Source organism: Euleptes europaea, chromosome 18, assembly GCF_029931775.1.
Source record: "Euleptes europaea isolate rEulEur1 chromosome 18, rEulEur1.hap1, whole genome shotgun sequence".
In the NCBI taxonomy this organism is placed as follows: domain Eukaryota; kingdom Metazoa; phylum Chordata; class Lepidosauria; order Squamata; family Sphaerodactylidae; genus Euleptes; species Euleptes europaea.
The window spans coordinates 18,082,642-18,108,588 of NC_079329.1; the positions used below are offsets into that span (position 1 = coordinate 18,082,642).

Below are 25,947 nucleotides of genomic sequence, written 5' to 3' on the forward strand. Positions count from 1 at the left end.
GAATCAGTGAGCTTTAACAATGCAGGATCGGGTGGTAGGTGATGTGAAAGACCTCAACTTGAGACCCTAGAGAACTGTTGCCAGTGTGACAATACTGACCTTGAGGGACCAAAAGTCTCAGTTTGTATAAAGCAGCTTTTTCTGCATGTCTGACAGTATGTGGTACACAGACAGAATTATTATGTTGGACCCAAGATGCATGATGACTTCTTCTGAAGCCAGAAAACCTCATGAGTCTGGTCTTCATATCTTCTTCCTCCTTAATGCTGTTATCTGTTTCAACTGGTGTTTGTTTTGTTTTGTTTTGTTTTGTTTTTTTCCATAGGGAACCCCTAAGCCCTAGCATTACATTTTCAATGCTCACAGCTGGGTACTGGTAAAAAGGGAAAGGGAAAAAAAGTCTACTTTTCCCACCACCATCTGTTCATGCGTATTGAATTTAAACAAATGTTTCTTGTATATTTTATCGTGTATACCCCAAGGTACAAAATCACTAAAGAAAATCATCTAAATAAGATAATTCAACCACATTTCAGTAAAAGAATTTTGCTGGAGCCAGTTTTGGAAAAATGAACAAATCAATGAGCTTTAACAATGCCGTCTGGATTTCTTTGTTCCTCATGCTATAGATAAATGGATTCATCAGTGGAGGTAATATAGAATAAATCAGAGCACAAATTACATTCAGCTCAGAAGAACTGCTCCCGGGAGGCTTTGCATAGGCAAAGATTCCACTACATATAAGGAGAGACACTACAGTAAGGTGAGGAATGCAAGTGGAGAGAGCTTTTTTCCTACCGTGCACGGAAGGCATTCTGAGCACTGTTGCAAAAATCTGTATGTAAGTTATAATGATGTAGATAAAACATCCTCCAGATATGATACAGCCAAATATAGCAAATCCTACTTCAATTAGATATAAGTCTGAACAGGAGAGTTTCAGTAACTGTGGAACTTCACAGAAGAATTGATTAATCATGTTGGAACAGAAGGTGATGGAAAAAGTGCCACTGGTGTGTAATATGGCATAAAGTATCCCGGTAACCCATGAACTTACAGCCATCTCAATGCAGGCTCCTTTATGTATAATTGTCTCATATTGCAATGGATTGCAGATAGCAATATACCGATCATGTGCCATTACTGTTAGGATAGCAAAACCTGACGCTTCAAATAAAAAGTAAAAGAACACTTGAGCTACACATCCGGAATAAGAAATTGACCTGCTGTTCAGGAAGGAATTGGCCATAGCTTTGGGTATAAAGACAGAAATTGAGCCAAGGTCCAGAATGGCTAAATTCAGTAGGAATAAGTACATAGGGGTGTGAAGACGATGGTCGAGGGCTACAGCAATGATGATGAGAAGGTTGCCAGTCACTGCAGTCAAGTATACTGTGAGGAACACAAAGAAGTGTAAGATCTGTAGTTCTCGGATGTCTGAAAATTCCAGGACCAGAAATTCAGTTGTGGAGGTAAGGTTTGACATTTTGCTCTCGGTGTCCAGATGCAGGTTACCTGTAGCGTTGAGTAGAGGAAATATTTTAAAGTACAATTCTCAGAAGTTTTATTCAGAATCCTACTCTGGTCTATACATTGGGGCTTTCTCTCACAAAATTACACTGTGAATCTACTAATATCAGTGAATAGTTAATCAAGATTTCTGCCTAATAGAGAACCCTTCTTTGAATAATCATATAATGGACAGTTTGCATGTGGGCAAACTGGATGGGTGATCACATCAACTTCTCTCTGGCTGTGCCCATCTGGTTCCTCACATCCAACAAGCCCCTCAGATGCCCTTTGGTAGTTCTAACCCACACTGGATTTTTTTCATGCCCCAAATTATGATTCCAATGTTCCACAGGACCAATAATATTCAATGATCCCTTTTACCCAGCAGTTCAGATCCAGAAATCCTTGGGAACTAAGAATGGACTCGGTGTTCCCCAATGAACAACTTTCCCCTATAATTAAGAACATATGAACATAAGAAAAACCCTGCTGGATCAGACCAAGGCCCATCAAGTCCAGCAGTCTGTTCACACAGTGGCCAACCAGGTTCCTCTAGGAAGCCCCCAAACAAGACAACTGCAGCAGCACCATCCTGCCTGTGTTCCACAGCACCTAGTGTAATAGGCATGCTCCTCTGATCCTGGATAGGTATGTGTCATGACTAGTATCCATTTTAACTAGTAGCCATTAATATCCTTTCCTCCATGAACATGTCCACTCCCCTCCTAAAGCCTTCCAAGTTGGCAGCCATCACCACATTTTGGGGCAGGGAGTTCCACAATTTAACTATGTGTTGTGTGAAGAAATACTTCCTTTTATCTGCCTTGAATCTCTCATCCTCCAGCTTCAACAGACGACCCCGCATTCTAGTATTTTGGGAGAGGGAGAAAAACGTCTCCCTGTCCACTCTCTCCAAACCATGCATACTTTTATAGACCTCTATCATGTCTTCCCTCAGCCGCCTTCTTTCCAAGCTAAAAAGCCCTATGTGTTTTAACCGTTCCTCATAGAGCAGTTGCTCTAATCATTTTGGTTGCTCTTTTCTGCACCCTCTCAAGCTCTGTAATATCCTTTTTTAGGTGTGGTGACCAGAACTCTACACAGTATTCCAAGTCTTACCATAGATTTGTACAAGGGGAGTATGATATCAGAAGTTTTATTCTCAATTCCTTGTCTAATTATGGCCAGCATGGAATTGGCCTTTTTAACAGCAGTTGCACTCTGGGTTGACATCTTCATCGAGCTATCCACTACTATCCCAAGATCCCTTTCTTGGTCTGTCACTGCCAGCAAAGATCCCATCAGTGAATATGTGAAGTTGGGATTTTCCCCCCCAATATGCATCACTTTACACTTGCTCACATTGAATCTCATTGGTCATTTTAATACCCAGAATCGCAGACTATGTAAACCCCATCCCTTTTAACCTGACAGGAAAAGTATATTTTGTATTCTGCCTTTCCTCCATCTAGACAGCAACCACCAATCTCTTTGGGTAAATTCTACAATTCAGCTATTGGGTTTTGAATGTTTTCTACCTCTCCACTTTTATTGTATGCTCCCCTTTTTATTCTAAATAAAAGTGTATGGTTTGATTGCCCTTATGGTCCCAAACAGACATGTGTCAATATGCACACATAGGAAGACCACTGTCATGGATCCAGGAGCAGTTCGTGTAATTCTCTCCCGTTACATTACTTTTTAAAAATGATTTGCACTTAATGAAGCATTTTCAGATAGCACAGTAATTGGTTTTAGAAGACTGGAAGGAATATCTTTGGCATTGCACTGCAATCATTGTATACTCACAAACCGATTTTGCAATCTCAAAAAAAAATACTGATTACCTTGGGGTCCTGTTTCTTCTCCAGCCCCTTTAATCTTAGGCACCCTTTCTCAATTTCTTCTGTTGTCGTGTCGTTGAAGATTAGTTCTGAATCCTTCATGTGGAAGTAGTCCAATGGATAAATAACCTTACAGAAGGTCAGATTCAATTCTTTTTCAGCAGTTTAAATGCACATATCCTTTTGTAGATGTTATTCCTTAGAAATTATTCTGGCTGGCATTTGCTACAATGTGCACTGTTGGTTTCTGTCCAACCATAATCAAAACTGCTTTATTATTGAGACAATCATTAATTTATGTTCTGTTCTTGGCAGCTTGCTCCCAAGAGTTCACTTCACATAAGTGCCAAGGGATGCTGAAGTCTTCTCCCTCTGCTATATTATTTCTGCTCTATTATTAGTAAATAACCTTAGTAGATAATTAGAACAGCATATTTTTTTCTGAGTGCAGGAAGCAAACTGCAAAAGAAAAATGTCAACAAAATCATAACAGTAAAATACATTAAAACTTACTGTCAACTTGTCATGCTACAAATCAATACATTGAAATTCTGTTTATTTCCAATGAAATTGTACAAGAATACGTGCTTTCCTCCATATGCGTCTCCCACCCTCTTTTGTGCTAGTTTACAGGAATGTCAAATAAGAAAAACCCAGGGAAATGTTAACATACCTTTTTGAATGGTGAGATAGTGACCTCAGCCTTTTAGAAGAAGGGCTGTGGTTAAGGGACAAACTATAGCTCACCAATAGAGCATCTGCTGGTATGCAGAAACTCCCAGGATCAATCCCTAGCATCTCAAGCTAAAAGGATCAGGTGGTAGGTGATGTTAAAGAACTCTGCTTGAGACCCCAGAGAACTGCTGCCAGTGTGACAATGCTGACCATGATTCAATAGAAAGCCTGATTCAATATAAAGCAGTTTCCTGTGTGTATGTCAATTTGTGGTATACAGACAGAATTATTGCACTGGACCTAAGATGCAAGATGCCTTCCTCTGAAACTAGAAGACCTCATGGCATCATAGGCCAGGTGTCTGGTTTTCATGTCTTCTTCCTCCTTACTGCAGTTATCTGTTGCAACTGATATATTCCATAGGGAACTGTTAGGCCCTAGCATTACATTTTCAGTCCTCACAGATGGTTACTTGTAAAAGTCTGCCTGTCCCACCACCTTCTGTTCATGCTTCACAGAATCCAAACAATTATTTCCAGTATATAATATTATGTATACCCCAAGATACAAAACCAATCAAGAAAATCATCTACAGATGATCATTCAACCAAATTTTACTAGAGGATCTTGCTGGAGCCAGTTTGGGAACAATGAACAAATCAGTGAGCTTTGACAAAGCAGTCTTGATTTCTTTGTTTCTCATGCAATAAATTACAGCACAAATTGCATGCAGCTCAGAAGAAGTTTTACAAGGAGACTTGACATAGGCAAAGAGTTGACCAAATATAAACAGAGACACTACATTAAGATGGAGAAGGCAAGTGGAGAAGGCTTTATTTTGGTGGTGCACAGAAGGCATTCTGAGTACCATAGCAAAAATCTGTACATAAATGATAATGATGTATATAAAATATACCCTCAGCTATGATGCAGCTATATATAAGTCACACTTCAACTTGATATAAGTCTGAGCAGGAAAGTTTTAGTATCTGTAGAACTTCACAGAATAATTGATTTATTCTGTTAGAGCAGAAGGGGATGGCAAAAGTGCAACTGGTATTTAATGTGGCGTAAACCATACCTCATCAAGAGAAGTTCAGTCAACCAAATTTCAGTAGAACAATTTTGCTGGAGCCAGTTTTGGAAAAAAGAATGGTATCAAATGACACTCACTTATGGTATCAAATGTAAATACGTGGAAGGCCCTGCTGGATCAGACCAGACCCATCAAGTCCAGCAGTCTGTTCACACAGTGGCCAACCAGGTGCTTTCTGGGAAGCCCCCAAACAAGAAGAGTGCAGCAGCACCATCCTGCCTGTGTTCCACCGCACCCAAAATAATAGGCATGCTCCTGTGATACTAGAGAGAATAGGTATGCAGCATCCATTCTAACTAATAGCCATGAATACCCCTCTCCTCCATGAATATGTCCACTCCCCTCTTAAAGTCCTCCAAGCTGGCAGCCATCACCACATCCTGGGGCAGGGAGTTCCACAATTTAACTATGCGTTGTGTGAAAAAATACTTCCTTTTATCTGTTTTGAAACTCTCACCCTTTACATTTATCTCTGTTAAACTTTACATTTATCTCTGTTGAAATGCATTTTATTAGTTTTAGCCCAATTCCGCCATTTACCTTAACATAAAAACAAGGCTAGCAGGAGGCAGCTTCATGTGTTCATGTGTTCAACAGAACCAATTTTCAGAAATAATTTGGTTGGAGAGAGTTTCAGAAAAAACTCTTGATCTCTTTGTTTCTCATACTCTTGATCTCTTTGTTTCTCATACTATTGATGAATAGATTAACCATTGGTAGAATTATGACACATATCACTGTACATATTATTTCTAGACCAGAGGAACAGTCAGAGGAAGGACTTGGACAGGCAAAGATTGAACTGAATACAAGCAGAAACACAGTACTCAGGTGGGAAGGCAAAGAGGAATGGCATTATTCTCACCCTAAGAAGAAGGGATACCAAGGCAAAAATCTCAAGGTACATTGCAAAAAGGAAAACACCCTGGCCAGATGTAAAAATGAAACAATAATACCAATGTCAACTAGGTCCATTTCAGAACAGAAGAGCTTTATTAACTGTGTGATTTCACACAAGGATATATTCACCTTATTGGAGGAAATGTCCCTGCATAAAAGGCCATAGTGACCTCAGCCCCTTAGAAGGGCTATAGCTCAGCAGTATAGCATCTGCTTAGCATTCAGAAACTCCCAGGATCGATCCTTGGCATCTCAAGCTAAAAGGAGCAGGTGGTAGGTGATGGGAAAGACCTCAACTTGAGACCCTAAAGAACTGCAGCCAGTGTGACAACACGGACCTTGATGGACCAAAAGGCTGATTCAATATAAAGCAGCTTCCAATGTGTGTGTCAGTATGTGGTACACAGACATAATTAATATGTTGGAACTAAGATGCAAGATGCCTTCCCCTGAAGCTAGAAGATCTCATGGCATCATAGACCAGGTGTCTGGTTTTCATGCCTTCCTCCTCCTTATTGCAGTTATCTGTTTCAATTGTTTTTTGTTCCATAGGGAACCTCTAAGCCCTAGCATTACATTTTTAATCCTTACAGCTGGGTGCTGGTAAAAGGGGAAACAAAAAAAATCTACCTGTCTCACGATCTTCAGCTCATGCTTCATTGAATCCAAACCATTATTTCCTCTATATTATATTGTGTATACGCCAAGGTACAAAACCAATCAATAAAATATTTTTTTTAAAAAAGAAAAAAAAAGAAAATCATCTGGAGAAGATCATACAACCAAATTTTAGTAGAAGAATTTTGCAAGAGCCAGTTTAGGAAAAAATGAATGAATCAGTGAGCTTTAACAATGCAGTCTGGATTTCTTTGTTCCTCATGCTATAGATGAATGGATTCAGCAGTGGAGGTAATATAGCATAAATCACTGCACAAATCACATTCAGCTCTGAAGAAGTGTTAGCAGGAGGCTTCACATAGGCAAAGATTCCACTACATATAAGGAGAGACACTACTGTTAGGTGAGGTATGCAAGTGGAGAGGGCCTTTTTCCGACCATGCACGGAAGGCATTCTGAGTACTGTTGCAAAAATCTGTATGTAAGTTATAATGATGTAGATAAAACATCCTCCACCTATGCCACTGCTAAATATTAGAAGTCCCACTTCAACTAGATATAAGTCTGAACAGGAGAGTTTTAATAACTGTGGAACTTCACAGAAGAATTGATTAATCATGTTGGAACAGAAGGTGATGGAAAAAGTGCCGCCGGTGTGTAATATGGCATAAGCTATACTGGTAACCCATGCACTTACAGCCATCTGAATGCAGGCTCCTTTATGCATAATTGATTCATATTGCAGTGGATTGCAGATAGCGACATACCGATCATATGCCATTACTGTAAGGATAGCAATATCTGCATCTACAAATAGGAAGAGGCAGAAAACTTGGGCTACACATCCTGAATAAGAAATTGTCCTGCTGTTCAGGAGGGAATTGACCATGGTTTTGGGTACCATGACAGAAACGGAGCAAAGGTCCAGAATAGCCAAGTTCATTAAGAAGAAGTACATAGGGGAATGTAGGTGATGATCAAGCACTACAGCAATGATGATGAGAAGGTTGCCAGTCACCGCCGTCAAGTATGCTGTGAGGAACACAAAGAAGTGTAAGATCTGTAGTTCTCGGATGTCTGAAAATTCCAGCAGCAGAAATTCAGAGGTGGAGGTAAGGTTGGGCATTTTGCTCTCAGTGTCCAAATGCAAGTTACCTGTAACAGTCAGTGGAAGAAATATTTCAGAGAACAATTCTCAGCAGGTCTACCTATCATTGTACTCTGGTGTATTCAACAGGGCTTTGTCTCACAGAATTGCACTGTGACTCTGTGAATACTTAATCAGGATTCATTGTTTGACCATCTCATCCTAACAGATAGATCTGTGTTTAATACCCAAAGAATGGACAATTAGCATGTGGGCAAAGTGGATGGGTGAGCACATGACCTCTCACTGGCTCTCCCCATCTTCCACATATTAGTTTGCCCGTATCTAAGCCCATGCGAGTTCTATGCACATAGATTCTGGATGCTTGATCTGCTAACTATACTGAATCTCACAGAGGGACATTCAACGTATCCGACATGTGCATGCATAAACTTCATAGGTTACAGAATGAAAATCGAGGAAGGGTCAGTGGAGAGTTTCTTGATCTCTTATCTACACTTAAAGGATGTTGTGCAGACAACATTCTCTCCATAAGGATGAGTCCCTTTGGAAGCCCCCTCCTTTGGATTCCTCTTCTGAAAGTCTGGACAAAAGATACTGGCCACTAGGGTTTCCCCATTTTGGAGGACATTGTTAGTAAAAAAGTGAAGATTAGTAATTTTGTGCATGGAAATAATTCGCCAACACAGCCTTGAAAAGCCTTGTGGCACCATTGTCAAGGGCCAGTCTTGAATGCCTAGGGGTTACTTTAACTTTTCCCAGCTGATGTCTGTGAATGCTGCATTCCCCTCTTAGTGCTTTCAACAAATTTACTTCAACCCAAGCGAAAGCAGCTTCCCTGAGTCACCCAGAGAAGTAGGAGTTTAATAGTGTCATCGCTGGCCACCTGGTCCTTTCTCTTTTTAATTTTAACTTAGCCCGGTTCTTCACATCCAACAAGACTCCCAGGAGCCCTCTTGCTTGCTCTAATCCAAACTGGGTTATTTTTCCAGCCCAAATTTCTGATTCTAATGTTCCATAGAACCAATATTATTCAAACAGCCCTTTCACCCAGCAATTCAGATTCAGGAACACTTGGGAACTAAGAATGGACTCTGTCTTCCCCAAAGACCATCTTTCCCCCATAATTGTAAAAGAATCCCAGACTATGTAAACCCCACCCCTTCTAATCTGACAGGAAAAGCATTTTTGGTATTCTCACTTTCCTCCAACTTGACAGCAGCTACTACACTTTTTGGGTACATTCTGCTATTCAGCCATTGAGTTTTGAATATGTTGTATCTTTCCACTTTTCTTTTATGCTGCCTTTTTATTCTAAATAAAAGCATATCATTTGAATGCCCTTATGATCCCAAACAGATTCTGGTCGATAAGTGCATATAGGAAGATAGGTGTCATGGCTCCAGGAGCAGTTCATGTAATTTTCTTCTGTAACATTACTTTTTAAAAATGATTTGGGTTTAATGAACCATCTCCAGATAGCAGAGTAACAGGTTTTAGAGTCTGGGATGGAAGATCTTTGGCATTGTGCTGTAATCATTCTATACTCACAAACTAATTTTGCAATCTCAAAAAAAAAAAATACTGATTACTACACCAGCATGGTGTAATGGTTAAGAGCCCTGTTTGAAGCAGTGGACTCTGATCTGGAGAACCGGGTTTGATTCCCCACTCCTCCTCATGAGCAGCAGAGGCTAATCTGGTGAACTGGTTTTGTTTCCCTGCTCCTACACATGAAGCCAGCTGGGTGACCTTGAGCTAGTCACACTCTCTCAGCCTCACCTACCTCACAGGGTGTCTGTTGTGGGGAAGGGAAGGTGATTTTAAGCTGGTTTGATTTTTCCTTAAGCGGTAGAGAAAGCCATCATATAAAGACCAAGTCTTCTTCTTAGTGCCCTTTTTCTTCTCCATCCCCTTTCTCAATTTCTTCTGTAGTTGTGTCATTGAGGATCAGTTCTGCATCCTTCATGTGGAAGAGGCCCAATGGATAAATAACATTACAGAAGGTCAGATTCAATTCTTTTTTAGCTGTTTAAATACATCTATCCTTTGGCCAATGTCATTCCTCCGAGACAGTTCTGGGGTTTGCTACAATTTACACTGTTAGTTTCTGTCAAATCTTAATAGAAACTGCTTTATTAATGAGACAGAGATTAATTTATGTTCTGTTGTTGGCAGCTGGCTCCCAAGAGGTCACTTTACTTAACTGCCAAGGGATGCAGACATCTTTTTCCTCTGCTGTATTATTTCTGCTATTTTGTAAGTAACCATAAGCTTAACACAGCATGCCTGTATCTACTCTTATAATCTACTCTTAGTATCTACTCTTAGCACAGTATGCCTGTTTCTGAGTGCAGGAAGTAAAACCAAATGCAAGTGAGCAAAATCTACGTCTGTCACTGTGTTAGAGTTCTTCCATTTTGCTACCACATAGAAAAAAAGAAAGCTCTCACAAGACTTTTAGGGTAAAGTTTAGGTTCACATTTTTAAACTGAAGTGCACAAACTTACTTTATTTTTGACTTTTTATGAGGACCTTTTGAAAGGTTCCCAACAGTGTTACCAATACTGAGGCAGACCCACACTAGTTCCAAGCTTACTGTACTATTCTCACTAAACCCTTGGCCCCCACATGAACCCTGTGCTGAGGAATGTTCATAAACACCTTTCAGCAGTACTCAGCATATACGTTCAAGGGATGCTGCTGAATACTGAGAGTGCCTCCACAGGTATGGGGACTGGTCAATCTGCAGTGCCTGGAGCTATCATGTCTCCCTATCCTCTGATGCCTCAGGAAGGGGTCAAACAAATGACATATTTCAGATCTCCAAGAAATCCCTTTGGCCTCTCTTTTATATAGGAAAATTATGTAATTCAGTATGGAAATGATGGGAAGGGTGACACACTGAGACCCAGCTTATTGGGGCTACATTTGTTATTAAACAATGGAAACAACACTAATTACCAAGATTTGGGCTACTCATTCAGAATCAAATACAGATCCTCCAGGTAGACAAGGTAGAGGATCTATGGATTTTCATTTGTGTACATCAGTCGTTTTTCTCATGACAGTTTCCCAACATAGCTACTGAAAACATGAAAAAAAAATATATTTAAAACTAGTAAAGACACTACATTTCGTAAGTGAAAGAGGGACCTCCATATGTGCATTGATTTAGGTACTAAAAACCAGGAACTCTCCTGGTCTTGATGCCTTCCGTCCTGGTCTTTTGAAAATAGCTCTTTGTGGTCCCATGGGCAAACGGCTCCACATAAAAGGGGGAACAGCAAATAAACACTGGTCCCTTGTTGCTATTTTACTAAGCCAATAAAGGTGTCTGAATCTGAAATAAACACACCAACAACTGTACTGTTTGGGAAATAACTGGCCACAGCTTTATTGATTACAACAGATGGAGCATTGGTGGAAAACCATGGGGGTGGATCCAAATATCGGGTGACCACCCTGTTATCCCATTCATCGAAAGCATCGATAAACGGGCCAACACCCATGTTGGGACAACCCAGAGTAGTGCTTAGGTGGCCCCACCAGGACAAGATGAAGTTTCCCATAATAAAGAAGAGTAGTCCAGGATCTGAGCAGTGCCTAAGGCCATTTAGTTTCCAACAAATTATTGCAGGGAAAGAAGGCATTCTGAGAACAATAGCGAAAATCTGTAAGTAAGTTACAATGATGAAGATCTAACCCTAGGCTGAACATAAACGTCATATTACCAACGTCAATGATCCTATACCAGAGCAAGAGAACTGCAGTAAATTTAGAACTTCACAGAAGACCTGATTGACCACACTGGAGCAGAAGTTGTTCGCAAACTTCCCAACAGTGGGTAGTCCCATCAATGAACAAACCACTCAAGCACGCACTTACTGTCATCTGGTTCCTTTATGCATAACTGTCTCGTTTTACAATCAATGACAAATAGTGAATTAGCAATCGGGTGCCATCACTACTTCTTCTGCTTCTGCTTCTTCTATAAAGCAACTTCCTTTGTGTGTATGTGTGTCAGTATGTGGTACACAGATGGAAATACTCCATTAGACATAAGATGTAAGATTTCTTCCTCTGAAACTAGAAGACCTCATGGCATCATAGGCCAAGAGTCTGGTTTTCATGTCTTCCTCCTCCTTATTGCAGTTATCTGTTTCAACTGGTTTTTGTTCCATAGGAAATCCCCAAGCCCTAGCATTATATTTTCCATCCTCACAGCTAGGTACTGGTAAAAGGGTGGGGGGAATCTACCTGTCCCACCCACCATTTCTTCATGCTTCACAGAATATTTTTTTCAATCCTCTATTTTATATTGTGTATACCCCAAGTACAAAACTAACCAAGAAAATCTTGTCTAGATTTCAACCGAATTTTAGTAGAAGAATTTTGCAGGAGCCAGTTTTGGAAAAAAAATGACCCAAATCAGTGAGCTTTAACAATGCAATCTTGATTTCTTTGTTCCTCATGCTATAGATGAATGGGTTCAGCAGTGGAGGTAATACAGCATAAATCACTGCACAAATCACATTCAGCTCTGAAGAAGTGTTACCGGGAGGCTTTCCATAGGCAAAGAGTCCACTAAATATAAGCAGGGACACCACAATGAGGTGGGGAATGCAAGTGGAGAGGGCTTTTTTCCGACCATGCACAGAAGGCATTCTGAGTACTGTTGCAAATATATGTATGTAAGTTATAATGATGTAGATAAAACATCCTCCAGTTATGATGCAGCTAAATATAAGAAGTCCCGCTTCAACTAGATACAAGTCTGAACAGGAGAGTTTTAATAACTGTGGAACTTCACAGAAGAATTGATTAATCATGTTGGAACAGAAGGTGATGGCAAAAGTGCCACTAGTGTGTATAGTGGAATAAACTGTACCGGTAACCCATGCACTTATGGCCATCTGAAGGCAGGCTCCTTTATGCATAATTTTCTCATATTGCAATGGATTGCATATAGCGATATACCGATCATATGCCATTACTGTTAGGATAGCAAAATTTGATGTTTCAAATAAAAAATAAAAGAACACTTGAGCTACACATCCTGAATAAGAAATTGACCTGCTGTTCATGAGGGAGTTGGCCATAGCTTTGGGTACCATGACAGAAATTGAGCCAAGATCCAGAACGGCCAAATTCATTAGGAAAAAGTACATGGGGATATGCAGATGATGGTTGAGGGCTACAGCAATGATGATGAGAATGTTGCCAGTCACTGCAGTCAAGTATACTGTAAGGAACACAAAGAAGTGTAAGATCTGTAGTTCTCGGATGTCTGAAAATTCCAGCAGCAGAAATTCAGAGGTGGAGGTAAGGTTGGGCATTTTGCTCTCATTGTCCAGTTGCAGGTTACCTGTAGTGTTGAGTAGAGCAAATAATTTAAAGAACTATTCTCAGCAGGTCTACTCAGAATCCTAGTCTGGTCTATACAATGGGGCTTTCTTTCACAGAATTGCACAGCAAATCTACTAATATCAGTGAAGATTGAACCAGGATTCCTTGTTTGACCATCTCAGCCTAATAGACAGCCCTGCGCTGAACAAACAAAGAATGGGCAGTTTGCATGTGGATGGCTGTGCCCTTCTTCCTCATATTAATTTGCCCAGATCTAAGCCCATATGAGCTTTATATACATAGTTTCTGGATTATAAATCTTTTACTATATGGAATCTCACGGAGGGACATTTAATTTATCTGACATGTACATGCATAGACTTTGTAGACTACAGATTGAAAACTGAGGAAGGGTCAAGAATTTCTTGATCTCTTATCCACACTTAAAGGCTGTTGTTGCACAGATGACATTCCCTCCATGGGGATGAGTCCCTTGGGAGGCCCCCTCCCTTGGATTCCTCTACCTCTGACAGACTGGACAAAGTAAACTGGCCACTAGGATCTCCCAAGTTTGGAGGACATTGTCTGCCAGTAAAACAGTTAAAGATAGTCATATTGTACAGGGAAATAATACGCCAACACAGCCCTGAAAAGCCTTGTGGCACCATTTTCATGGGCCTGTCTTGCATGCTTGGGAGTTACTTTAACTCTTTCTGGTTGATGTCTGTGAATGTTTCATATCCCTCTTAGGGCTGTCAACTAATCAATTTGACCCCGTGCTAAAGCAGGTACCCTGAGTCACCCAGAGAAGCAGGATTTCAATCATATCACAGCTGGCCACCCTAGTCCTTTGTCTTTTTAATTTTAACTGCCCCTGGTTCTTCACATCCAGCACACCTCTCATGTGCCCCCCTTGGTAGCTCTAACCCAAACTGGATTTTTTTGCAGCACTAAATTCCGATTCTAATAGCTCATAGGGCCAATATTATTCAAAGAACCTTTCACCCAGCAATTCAGGTTCGGGAACCCTTGGAAACTAAGAATGGACCCTGTCTTCCCCAACAACCATCTCTCCCCCATAATTGTCAAAGAATCTCAGACTATATAAAACCCACCACTTCTAATCTGACAGGAAAAGCATATTTTGTATTTCTCCCTTTCCTCCATCTAGACAGCAACCACTACTCCCTTAGGTATACTCTGTTATTCAGCTATTGAGTTTTGAAAATGTTCTGTCTCTCCACTTTTTTTGTATGCTGCTCTTTTTATTCTAACTAAAGGTTTATCTTTTGAATGCCCTTATGGTCCTAAAGGGACATGGGTTTAGTGTCATGGCTTCAGGCACAATTCATGTAATTCTGTCCTGTAACATTACTTTGTAAAATGATTTGGGTTTAATGAAACACTCTCAGGTAGCACAATAAAAGGTTTTAGAAGATTGGAAAGAATATCTTTGGCATTGTGCTTCAGCCATTCTATACTTACAAACTGATTTTGCAATCTCAAAAATTACTGACTACCTTGAAGTTATGCTTCTTCTCCTGCCCCTTTCATCTTTGGCTCCCTTTCTCAATTTCTTCTGTCGTTGTGTTGTTGAGGATTAGTTCTCGATCCCTCATGTGGAAATGGCCCAATGGAGCAAAAATGTCAGCTTCAATTATTTTTCAGCTGTTTAAATGTGAGCCAGCGTGGTGTAGTGGTAAAGAGCAGCAGGCTCTAATCTGTAGAACCGAGTTTAATTCTCCACTTCTCCACATGAAGTCTGCTGAGTGACCTTGGCCTAGTCACAGTTCTCTCAGAACTCTCTCAGATGCAACTACCTCACAAGGTGTCTGTTGTGGGGAGAGGAAGGGAAGGCAGTTGTAAGCTGCTTTCAGACTCCTTAAAATAGAAAAATGCAGGGTATAAAAACCAACTCTACTTCTTCATATATCCTTTTACCTCTGCCATTCCTTAGAGACAGTGTGCTACAATGTGCACTGTTAGTTCCTGTCAAATCATAATCAAAACTGCTTTTTTCAATGAGATAGAGATTAATTTATGTTCTGGCCTTGGCAACTAGCTCCCAAGACTTCACCGCACATAACTGTCAAGGGATGCTGAAGTCTTTCCCCTCTGCTGTATTATTTCTTCTATTTTTGTAACTAATCAGACAATAGGTAGCACAGAATGCTTGTTTCTGTGTACAGGAAGTTAGACCAAATGCAAGTGAGCAAAATCTAGAATGCCTCCACAGGTATGCAGACTGGTCAATCTGCAGTGCCTGGATCTACCCTGCCTCCCTATCCACTGAACTCCAAGAGAGGCCTCTTTCTTTATAGGAAAATACTGTAATTCAGCATGGAAATGTTGGGAAGGGTGATACACTGGGACACAATTTATGGTGGTCAGATTTGTTATTAATCTGCGAAAACAGCACTAATTACATAGATTTGGGCTACACCTTCAGAATCAAATACAGATCCTCCAGATCAGACCCAGAGAGTTGGAAGCCTTTAGATCCCCAAACAGCCTAGGTTAAAAATCTATGGATTTTCGTTTGTGTATGTCAATTGGTTTCCTCATGACAGTGTCCTAACATAGCTACTGAAAACATGAAACAAAACATTATTCACTACATTTGTTAAATCAAAGATGGCCCTCATTTTGGGGTCAGGAAGCAATTTTCTTCCAGGCCAGATTGGTCAGGGATTCTGGAGGATTTTTATTTATTTATTTGTTTGTTTGTTTGTTTATTTTTGCCATCTTCTGGGTATGGAATAGGGGTCACCGAGGGGGTGTGTGGGGGTTGTGGTTGTGAATTACCTGCAATGTGCAGGGGGTTGGACTAGATGACCCTGGAGTTCTTTTCAAACTCTATGATTCTATATAAATTGATTAAGGCACTAAAACCCAGAAAATCTCCTGGTCTTGATGCCTTCCACTCTGCTCTTTTGTAAATAGCTCCTAATTGGTGGGCCCAAGTGTTGGCCCCTATATTTTCACTAATAAATCAAGAAGGGGTCATACATGATTTGTGGAAAATATCACTCATCACCAACTATATATACAAAAAAGCAACAAAATTTATCTAAAAATTATCGACTAATCATCCTCTTGGAAGTCATTGGTAAGTTATATGCAAATTTTCTGCAAAAGAAACTACTTGGATGGCTGAGGAAAAAGTAATAGGTGAAGAGGGCTTTAGAAGAGGCCACTCCTGAATAGACTATGGCCATTAATTGATTAGTGCCTTAATCATTTTACATAGGAAGGACCATCTTTAATTTAAAAAATGTGGTGTCTTTACTAATTTTAAACATTTTGTTTCATTTTTTTTTCAGTAACTTTGTTAGGACACTGTCACGAGGAAACCAACTGACATACACAAATGAAAATCCTTTACCTAGGAAGTGTGGGGTTCGACAGGCTTGCAGGTCTCTGAGTCTGATCTGGAGGATCTTTATTTGATTCTGAATGTGTAGCCCAAATCTAGGTAATTAAGGCTGCATTCTAAGTTTAATAATAAATGTGACCACAATAATTTGGGTCCCAGTGTGTCACCCTTCCCAACATTTTCATCCTGAATGACAGAAATTTCCTATAAAAGAGAGGCCCAGGGGCTCTCCTGGAGTTCTCAAATATGTCACTTGTTTTACTCCTTGCTGATATAACAGTGGATAGGGAGACCCATGAACACATGAAGCTGCCTTATGGACTGATAAAATCAGACCCTTGGACCATCAAAGTCAGTATTGTCTACTCAGACCAGCAGCGGATCTCCAGGGTCTCAAGCAGAGGTCTTTCACATAACCTATTTGCCTAGTCCCTTTAACTGGAGAAGCTGGGGATTGAATCTGGGACATTCATGATAGATCCAGGCACTGCAGATTGATCAGTCCACATACCTGTGAAGGCACTCTCCATATTCAACCAGGGCTGTTGATTCGGTTCGGCCCGAACTGAAAAACAGCCGAATTTCCCCTGATTCGGTGGTTTTTAGTTCGGGACGAACCGAACTAAAAAATGGCGGGCAACCGGGGGGGGGGCGAATTCAGCGAGTTCGGGAGTTCACGAATAAATCCGGCAAATTTGGCTGTCAGTAAGCAGCATAACCGTCAGTAAGCAGCATTCTCTTCCCCCGGCCAATCGGTGGCCAAGCTGGGTCTCCTTCTGGCCAATCAGTCAGGATTGAATACTGGAGGAATCAGCTGATGTGCGGCCCGGCCGGGGAGAGAGAGAGAGAGAGGGAAATCTTCATGTGTGGGGGGGTGCTTGTGCACATTCGCTCCTTTCTGTGGCTGCAGGGAACATATTTTTTGGGGTACAGACACAAAACTTTCAGCAGAGATTCAGACAAGCCTTCTTAAGAGACCACCCAAGTTTTGTAAACATTGGGTCAGGGGGTCCCAAGATATGGGCTCCCCCCTTTTTTCTTTCCATGGCTGCAGGGGGCGCTTTTTTGGGGATGCAGCCCCCAAACTTTCAGCATAACTTCAGACAATCCTTCTTAAGATACCACCCAAGTTTTGTAAAGATGGGTTCAGTGGGGGCAGAAATATCGGCTCCCCCCTTTTCTCTTTCCGTGGCTGCAGGGGGCGCATTTTTGGGGGTGCAGATCCCAAACTTTCAGCGGAGCTTCAGACAAGCCTTCTTAAGAGACCACCCAAGTTTTGTAAACATTGGGTCAGGGGGTCCCGAGATATGGGCTTTCCCCTTTCCCCTATTGGGATGAATGGATCAGTATGCATCTCCAGAGCAAAACGTCCCGTGCCTAAATGGAATCGTCTTGGATTACCGAGTCCTCCCCAGCCCCTCCTGATGGAACAGAAGACAGCCACAGTAAGACCCCTTTGGGGGCTTTAATCTATAATTTTTCTCCTGTGTGTTTGGGGGGGGGAGCAGAGTCTGTGTGTGTGGGGGGAGGGAGCAGTTTCTGTGGGTGGGGGGGGAAGCCAAAGGGGGCTTTTGCCGGTTCTGCCTGGGGTGTGTGTTCCCCCTCGAGTCTCTCTCTCCCTGGTTTGAGGGGGGGGGTTCAGTTGTGTGTCATTTTCCCTCATTCATAATTGGATGCTTGCTCAAAACTTGTTTTCAAATGGTGACTTAAAGAATGCATTTGGAGTCCCATGCAAAAGGGGAAATTCCACCCCTGCTCATTATGCATAGCTAGCTGCCTCTGTCTCTTTCCATGGTTTGCAAACTCCCAGGTGTCAGGTGTTGCTTTGCAGTTGCAAAGGTGTTGCTTACAAGGTTGTGTTGCTTTTGCAGTCGTGTTGCTTGCAGTTGTGTTGCAAATGCTTTGCAAACTTATCAGCTGTTTGTCGGGGCTGGGAGCTTTGTGCGTGGGCGGCAAGCTCTGCTCAGAGATGCACATTAAGGGTGGGGGGACCCCTTTCGGGGCCCATATCTCAGCCCCCCCTGACCCAATCTTTACAAAACTTGGGGGGTCTTTCAAGAAGCGTCCTTTGAAGCTCCGCTCAAAGTTTGGGACCTCTATCCCCAAAAATGCCCCCCCAGAGCCGCGGAAAGGCGCGGTTGTGTTTTTAATGTCTTTATTCGGCCGAATTTTTTTCCCGAACTTTGAATTCCCGCCGAATTGCATGGACCCGAAGCGGGGGAGTTCGGACTTCGGCATATCCCGAATCTAAATGGGCCAAATTCAGCCGAATCCGAACTATACCAAAAAAATTTTTAATTCAACAGCTCTATATTCAACATCATCCCCTGAACTCATATGCTGAGTACAGGGAAGGGTATTGATGAACATCTCTCTGCACTGGATTCATGTGTTGGCCAAGAAAAGCAAGGTGTGGTGAGAATACCTAGGCAAGCTTGGAACTCGTTTGGGTCTGCCTAAATATTGGCAACACTCTTAGGAGCTTTTCAGAAACTCCACAAAAACATCAAAAATAAATTAAGCTTGTGCACTTCAAATTACAATATAAACCTAAACTATACCCGAAAACTCTTCTGAGATCTTTCTTTTGCTACGTGGTAGCAAAATGGCAGAGACAGACACAGATTTGGCTGTTTATCTGGTCTTACTTCCTGCACTAGGAAACATGCATGCTGTACTAAGTATCAACTAAGGTTAGTTACTACACAGCAAAACCCACAAGTGACTGGGAGACAGAATGCTCCACCATGGGGCCTGACCACCTGTTGGAATCACTGGCCTTCGTATGGTGAGCTGTCCTGGACCACTCTGGACCTCCAACCGGCCCTGAGTGTGGTTCAGCACACTGTCTCATCCCAGGTGTTGCTGAGCATCACTAACTGGCCTCCAGCCAGAAATGCAATTTGGGTCTTGGGGAAAGGACATTTCTGGGGAATTTGTTAGGGTTGTTTTTAATCTATTATTTTACGTGATTTTGTAGTCTTACTGTATATTTATTGCTATGTGAGCCACCCTGTGCCCAGCTTTGCTGGGGTAGGGCGGCTATAAGAATGATTAAATAAGTAAATAAATAAAAAATAAAAATAATAAAATAAATAGTACAGCAGAGGGGAAAGACTTCAGCATCCCTTGGCAGTTAAGTGTGATGAACTCTTGGGAGCAAGCTTCCAAGAACAGAACATAAATTAATCTCTGTCTCATTGACAAAGTTGTTTTCATTGTGAAGTGAAAGAAACTGACAAGGTACATTAGTCCTGATCTGGATGGCCCAGGCTAGACTGATCTAATCAGATCTCAGAAGCTAAGCTGGGTTGACTCTGTTTAGCATTTGGATGGGAGACCTCCAAGGAAGGCAATGGCAAACAATCACTGTTAGTCCCTTGCTTTGAAAACCCTACTGGGTCAACATAAATCGGCTGCAACTTGACGGCAGTTTACATACACACAACAGTGTACATGGTAGCAAACCATAGAGCAGTGTGTAAGGAATGGCATTGGCAAAAGGATATATGCATTTAAACAGCTGAAAAGGAATTGAATCTGACCCTCACTTGTGTTATTTATCCATTGGGCCACTTCCACGTGAAGGATGGAGAACTAACCCTGAACAACACAACAACAGAAGAAATTGGGAAAGGGAGCCTCATATGAAAGGGGCTGGAGAAGAAACAGGACCCCAAGGTAATCAGCAATTTTTGAGATTGCAAAATCAGTTTGTGAGTATAGAATGACTGCAGCACAATGACAAATACATTCCTTCTGTGCTATCTAAAAATGTTTCATTAAACAATTTTTTTTAAAAATAATAATAATGTTACACTAGAAGAATGCAGGAATTGCTCCTGGAACTCTGACACCAGCCTTCCTATATGCACTTACAGACCCATTTCTGTTTAGTACCATAGGGGCATTAAACCATACTCTTTTATTTAGAATGAAAAGGGCAGCATACAAGAAAAGTGGAGAGGTAGAACATATGCAAAACTTGATAGCTGAATAGCAGAGTTCAGCCTAAGGGAGTGGTGGTTGTTGTCTAGATGGAGGAAAGGGAGAATACAAAATACGCTTTTTCTGTCAGATTAGAAAGGGCGGGGTTTACATAACCTGAGATTCTTTGACAATTATGAGAGGGGAGAATGGTCATTGGGGAATCTAGAGTCCATTCTTCATTCCCAAGGATTCCTGAATCTGAACTGCTAGGTGAAAGGGCCGTTTGAATATTATTGGTCCTATGGACCATTTGAATCAGAATTTGGGTGTGGGGGAAAAATCCAGCTTGGGTTAGAGCTACCAAGGGGTTGCCGGAGAGGCTTGCTGGATGGGAGGAATCTGACAAATTTAAAATTAAAAAGACAAAGGACTAGGGTGGCCAGCGTTGACATGATTAAAGTCCTTCTTCCCCAGCCGACTCAGGGTACCTGCTTTCATTTAGGGTGAAACTGATTCATTGAAAGCACTAAGAAGGGGATGGAGCATTCACAGACATCAGCCAGGAAGAGTTAAAATAATTCCCTGGCATCCAAGACAGGCTCTTGACAAGGGTGGCCCAAGGCTTTTCTGGGTTTTGTTGGTGTATTATTTTCATGGACTATATAACTATCATTAACTTATTTACTGGCAGAGAATGTTCTCCCAAATGGGGAAACCCTAATGGCCTGTTTCCTTTGTCCAGTTTGTCAGAGTTAGATGACTCCAAGGGAGGGGACCTCCCAAGGGACTCTTCCCCATGGAGGGAATACCATCTGTGCAACAACAGCATTTAAGTGTGGATAAGAGATAAGGAAATTCTCCACCAACCTTTCTTCAGTTTAGATTCTGTAACCTATGAAGTCTATGCATGCACATGATGGATAAATCAAATAACCCTCTGTGAGATTCAGTTTAGTAGCAAATCAAGCATCTAGAATCTATGTGCATGGAACTCATACAAGCTTAGGTTTGGGCAAACTAATAAGTGGGAAATGGCTAGAGCCAGTGAGAGGCTGATATGACCACCCATCCAATTTACCAATGTGCAAACTGGCTATCTATTAGGCTGACATAGTCAAAGAAGAAATCACTAATATTAGTAGGTTCACTGTGCAATTCTGTGAGAAAAAGCCCCATTTAATAGACCAGAGTAGGATTCTGAGTAGACTGGCTGAGAATTGCTCTTTAAAGTATTTGCTCTACTCAGTGCTACAGGTAAATTGCATCTGGACACTGAAAGCAAAATGCCCAGGTTTACCGCCACATCGGAATTTCTGCTGCTGGAATTTTCAGACATCCAAGAACTGCAGATCTTACACTTTTTTGTGTTCCTCACCATATACCTGACTGCAGTGACTGGCAACCTTCTCATCATCATTGCTGTAGCCCTCGACCATCATCTGCATACCCCTGTGTACTTCTTCTTAATGAACTTGGCTATTCTGGATCTTGGCACAGTTTCTGTCTTGATTAGGGCTGCCGATTCGGTTAGTCCCAAACCAAAAAACAGCCGAATTTCCCCTGATTCTGAGTTTTTTAGTTCGGATGAAATCAAACTCAAAAAAGGCGGGAAAACGGGGAGCCGAATTCAGCGAGTTTGGGGTGTTGGGTAAATAAATTCAGCAAATTTGGGGTTCAGCGCAGCAGCATGACTGTCAGTTAGTAAGCAGCATTCTCCCCCGGCCAATCGGTGGCCAAGCTGGATCTTCTTCTGGCCAGTCAGTCGCAATTGAGTGCATGAGCCCAGATGCTGCGCGGCCCGGCCAGGGAGAGAAAGAGCGAGTATCTGTTTGTGTGTAAGAGAAATCCCTGTGGGGGGGTGCTTGTGCACATTCGCTCCTTTCCGGGGCTGCAGGGGGTGCATTTTGGGGGGTAAAGCCCCCAAACATTCAGCATAGCTTCAGAGGAGCCTTCTTGCAAGAATCCCCAAGTTTTGTAAAGATTGGATCAGGGGGGCTGAGATATGGGCCCCGAAAGGGGTCCCCCCTTAATGTGCATTTTTATTCCATTTACAGCACACATTCACTCCTTTCCGTGGCTGCAGGGGGCGCATTTTTTGGGGTACATCCCCCAAACTTTCAGCGTAGCTTCAGAGGAGCCTTCTGAAAGAATCCCCAAGTTTTGTAAAGGTTGTATCGGGAGGGGGGCTGAGATATGGGCCCCGAAAGGGGTCTCCCCTTAATGTGCATTTTTATTCAATTTACAGCACACATTCGCTCCTTTCCATGGCTGCAGGGGTGCATTTTTGGGGGTACAGCCCCCAAACTTTCAGCATAGCTTCAGAGGAACCTTCTTGAACGTATCCCTAAGTTTTGTAAAAATTGGATCAGCGGGGGCTGAGATATGGCCCCCCTTTCCCTAATGGGATGAATGGGATCAGCCGATCCTATGTGCATCTCGACAGCGGCAAATCCAAGGCAAAACCTCCTGTGCTTAAATGGAACCGTATTGGATTACCCAGTCCTCCAAGTCCCTCCTGATGGAACAGAAGACATCCACAGTAAGACCCCTTTTGGGGCTTTAATCTATAATTTTTCTCCTGTGTGTGTGTGTGGGGGGGGGAAGCGTGTGTGAGGAGGGAGCAGTTTCTGTGGGTGGGGAGCCAAAGGGGGCTTTCGCCCATTCTGTCTGGGGTGTGTGTGCCCCCTGGAGTCTCTCTCTCCCTGGTTTGAGGGGGGGGGCTTCAGTTGTGTGTCCTCAGGTTTTCCCTCATTCATAAGATCGGTTAGGTCTATTTTGATGTTTGCTCAAAAATTGTTTTCAAATTGTGACTTAAAGAATGCATTTCCCTGGTCCCGAGTCTGATGCAAAAGGGGAAATTCCACCCCCTCCTGCTCCTGATGCTTAGCTAGCATGCCTCTGTCCCTTTCCATGGTTTGTAAACTCCCAGGCGTCAGGTGTTGCTTTGCATGGTTGCAAACGTGTTGCTTTGCATGGTTGTGTTGCTTTGCATGGTTTGCAAACTTCTTCTGTCCCTTTCCATGGTTTGCAAACTCCCAGGCGTCAGGTGTTGCTTTGCATGGTTGCAAACATGATGGTTTGCATGGCTGTGTTGCTTTGCATGGTTTGCAAACTTCTTTGCACCTGCCCCGCCCTTGCTCCCCGTAGCTCAGCTGTTTGTCGGGGCTGGGAGCTTCGAGTGGGCGGCAAGCTCTGCTAATTGCAAATGCACATTAAGGAGGGGGGACCCCTTTCAGGGCCCATATCTCAGCCCCCACTGATCCAATCTTTACAAAACCTGGGGGTTATTGCAAGAAGGGTCCTTTGAAGCTACGCTGAAAGTTTGGAACCTCTACCCTCAAAAATGCCCCCCGGAGCCGCAGAAAGGTGCAGTTGTGATTTTAATGGCTTTATTCGGCCGAATTTTTCCACGAACTCTGGACCTCATGCTGAATTGCACAGACCCGAAGTGGGGGAGTTCGGACTTCGGCATCTCCCGAATACAAACAGGCCAAATTTTGCCGAATCTGAATTTTACCGAATTTTTTTTTCAACAGCCCTAGTCTTGATACCCAAAGCTATGGCCAATTCCCTCCTGAAGAGCAGGTCCACTCCTTATTCAGGAGAGTTTTCTGCCTCTCCCTATTTACCAGGGCAGATTTTGCCATCCTAACAATAATGGCGCATGATCGGCATATTGCTATCTGCAATCCTCTGCAATATGTGACAATTATGCACAGAGGTGCCTGCATTCAGATGGCTGTAAGTGCATGGGTTACTGGTATAGTTTATGCCTCATTACACACCAGTGGCACTTTTGCCATCACCTTCTGTTCCAACATGATTAATCAATTCTTCTGTGAAATCCCACAGTTACTAAAACTCTCCTGTTCAGACTTATATCTAGTTGAAGTGGGAATTCTTACACTTAGCTGTAACATAGTTGGAGGATGTTTTATCTACATCATTATAACTTACATACAGATTTTCACAACAGTACTCAGAATGCCTTCTGTGCATGGTAGGTAAAAAGCCCTCTCTACTTGCATACCCCACCTTACCGTAGTTTCTTTATTTATATTTAGTGGATCCTTTGCCTATGCGAAGCCTACCAGTAACACTTCTTCTGAGCTGAATGTAATTTGTGCTGTGATTTATGCTATATTGCCTCCACTGCTGAACCCATTCATTTATAGCATGAGGAACAAAGAAATCAAGACTGCATTGTCAAAACTCGCTGATTTGGGTCATTTTTCGAAAATTGGCTCCAGCAAAATTCTTCTACTGAAATTTGGTTAAAGGATCTTCACTAGATGATTTTCTTTATAGCTTTTGTACCTTGGGGTTTACACAATATAATATGCAGGAAATAATGGTTCGGATTCCGTGAAGCATGAATAGAAGGTGGTAGAACAGGTAGACTTTCTTTTTGTTGTCCCTTATTACCAATACCCTGCTGTGAGGAATGAAAATATAATGCTAGGGCTTTGGGGTTCCCCATGGATTTTTGCCTCAGTATCCCTTCTTCTTAGGGTGAGAACAGTTCTCTCTCATCTTCCCTTCCCACCTTACTATTGTGTTTGTGCTTGTACTCAGTTCAATATTTTCCTGTCTAAGGCCTCCCTCTGACTGTTCCTCTGGTCTAGATAAAATGTGTACTGTTCCTCTGTTCTGACTGTTCCTCTGTTCTGTACTGTTCCTCTGTTCTGACTGTTCCTCTGGTCTAGATAAATATGTGTCATAATTCCACCAATGGTTAATCCATTCCTCTGTTCTGTACTGTTCCTCTGTTCTGACTGTTCCTCTGGTCTAGATAAATATGTGTCATAATTCCACCAATGGTTAATCCAAGTTTTATTCTCTGAGAAATGCTTCTGTTGAACACAGGAGCACATAAAGCTGCCTTATGGTAGCTTTGTATTTATGTTACTGTGAATGGTTGCAAATCCTTCATGTCCGCATGTACATCGGTTTCTAAGAAAGAGACAGTGGGCTCTCACTTGGGGAGGGGGCATGGTTCAGTGGTATAGCCTCTACTTGGCATGCAGAAGGTCCCAGGTTCAATCCCCAGCATCTCCAGTTAAAGAGACTAGACAGATAGGTGATGTGAAAGACCTCTTCGTGAGTCACTGGAGAGCTGCTGCCGGTCTGAGTAGACAATATTGACTTTGATGAACCAAAGGTCTGATTCAGTAGAAGGCAGCTTCATGTGTTCATGTGTTCAAATGCAACTGCAGACTTGTACCTAGGAAAAGGTGGGATCATTGTTCAGCTGTGTTGAATGTACTATGAGAATTACTCAGCACACATATAAAAAAAATCAAATGTATATTGTGCACAAATTGTATGTATGTTCACTGCAGCCTGTGACCAGGGATACTCAGTCACACCACTAGTCTCTCAAGGTCACAATTGTCTACTGCTTCCAACTCTCTGGGTCTGATCTGGAGGATCTGTATTTGATTCTGAAAGTGTAGCTCAAATCTAGGTAATTAGTGTTGTTTTCACAGATTAATAACAAATCTGACCACCATAAATTGGGTCCCAGTGTGAAACCCTT

The 25,947-nt window shown here is 42.1% G+C and overlaps 3 protein-coding genes across 3 annotated transcripts; all 3 read right to left on the reverse strand.

Moving 5' to 3' along the window:
- Nucleotides 1-532: 532 nt before the first annotated feature.
- Nucleotides 533-1,504, reverse strand: LOC130490617 (olfactory receptor 14A16-like). Its single transcript, XM_056864433.1, has one exon. It carries the CDS (start codon nucleotides 1,484-1,486, stop codon nucleotides 533-535), a length of 954 nt encoding a protein of 317 aa, XP_056720411.1. The 5' UTR covers nucleotides 1,487-1,504.
- A 5,340-nt stretch (nucleotides 1,505-6,844) lies between these two features.
- LOC130490618 (olfactory receptor 14C36-like) lies at nucleotides 6,845-7,789 on the reverse strand. The gene has a single exon (XM_056864434.1). It carries the CDS (start codon nucleotides 7,769-7,771, stop codon nucleotides 6,845-6,847), a length of 927 nt encoding a protein of 308 aa, XP_056720412.1. The 5' UTR covers nucleotides 7,772-7,789.
- A 4,334-nt stretch (nucleotides 7,790-12,123) lies between these two features.
- Nucleotides 12,124-13,104, reverse strand: LOC130490619 (olfactory receptor 14A16-like). The gene has a single exon (XM_056864435.1). The coding sequence runs from the start codon at nucleotides 13,090-13,092 to the stop codon at nucleotides 12,124-12,126; it is 969 nt and encodes a 322-aa protein (XP_056720413.1). The 5' UTR covers nucleotides 13,093-13,104.
- Between the last annotated feature and the right edge of the window lie 12,843 nt (nucleotides 13,105-25,947).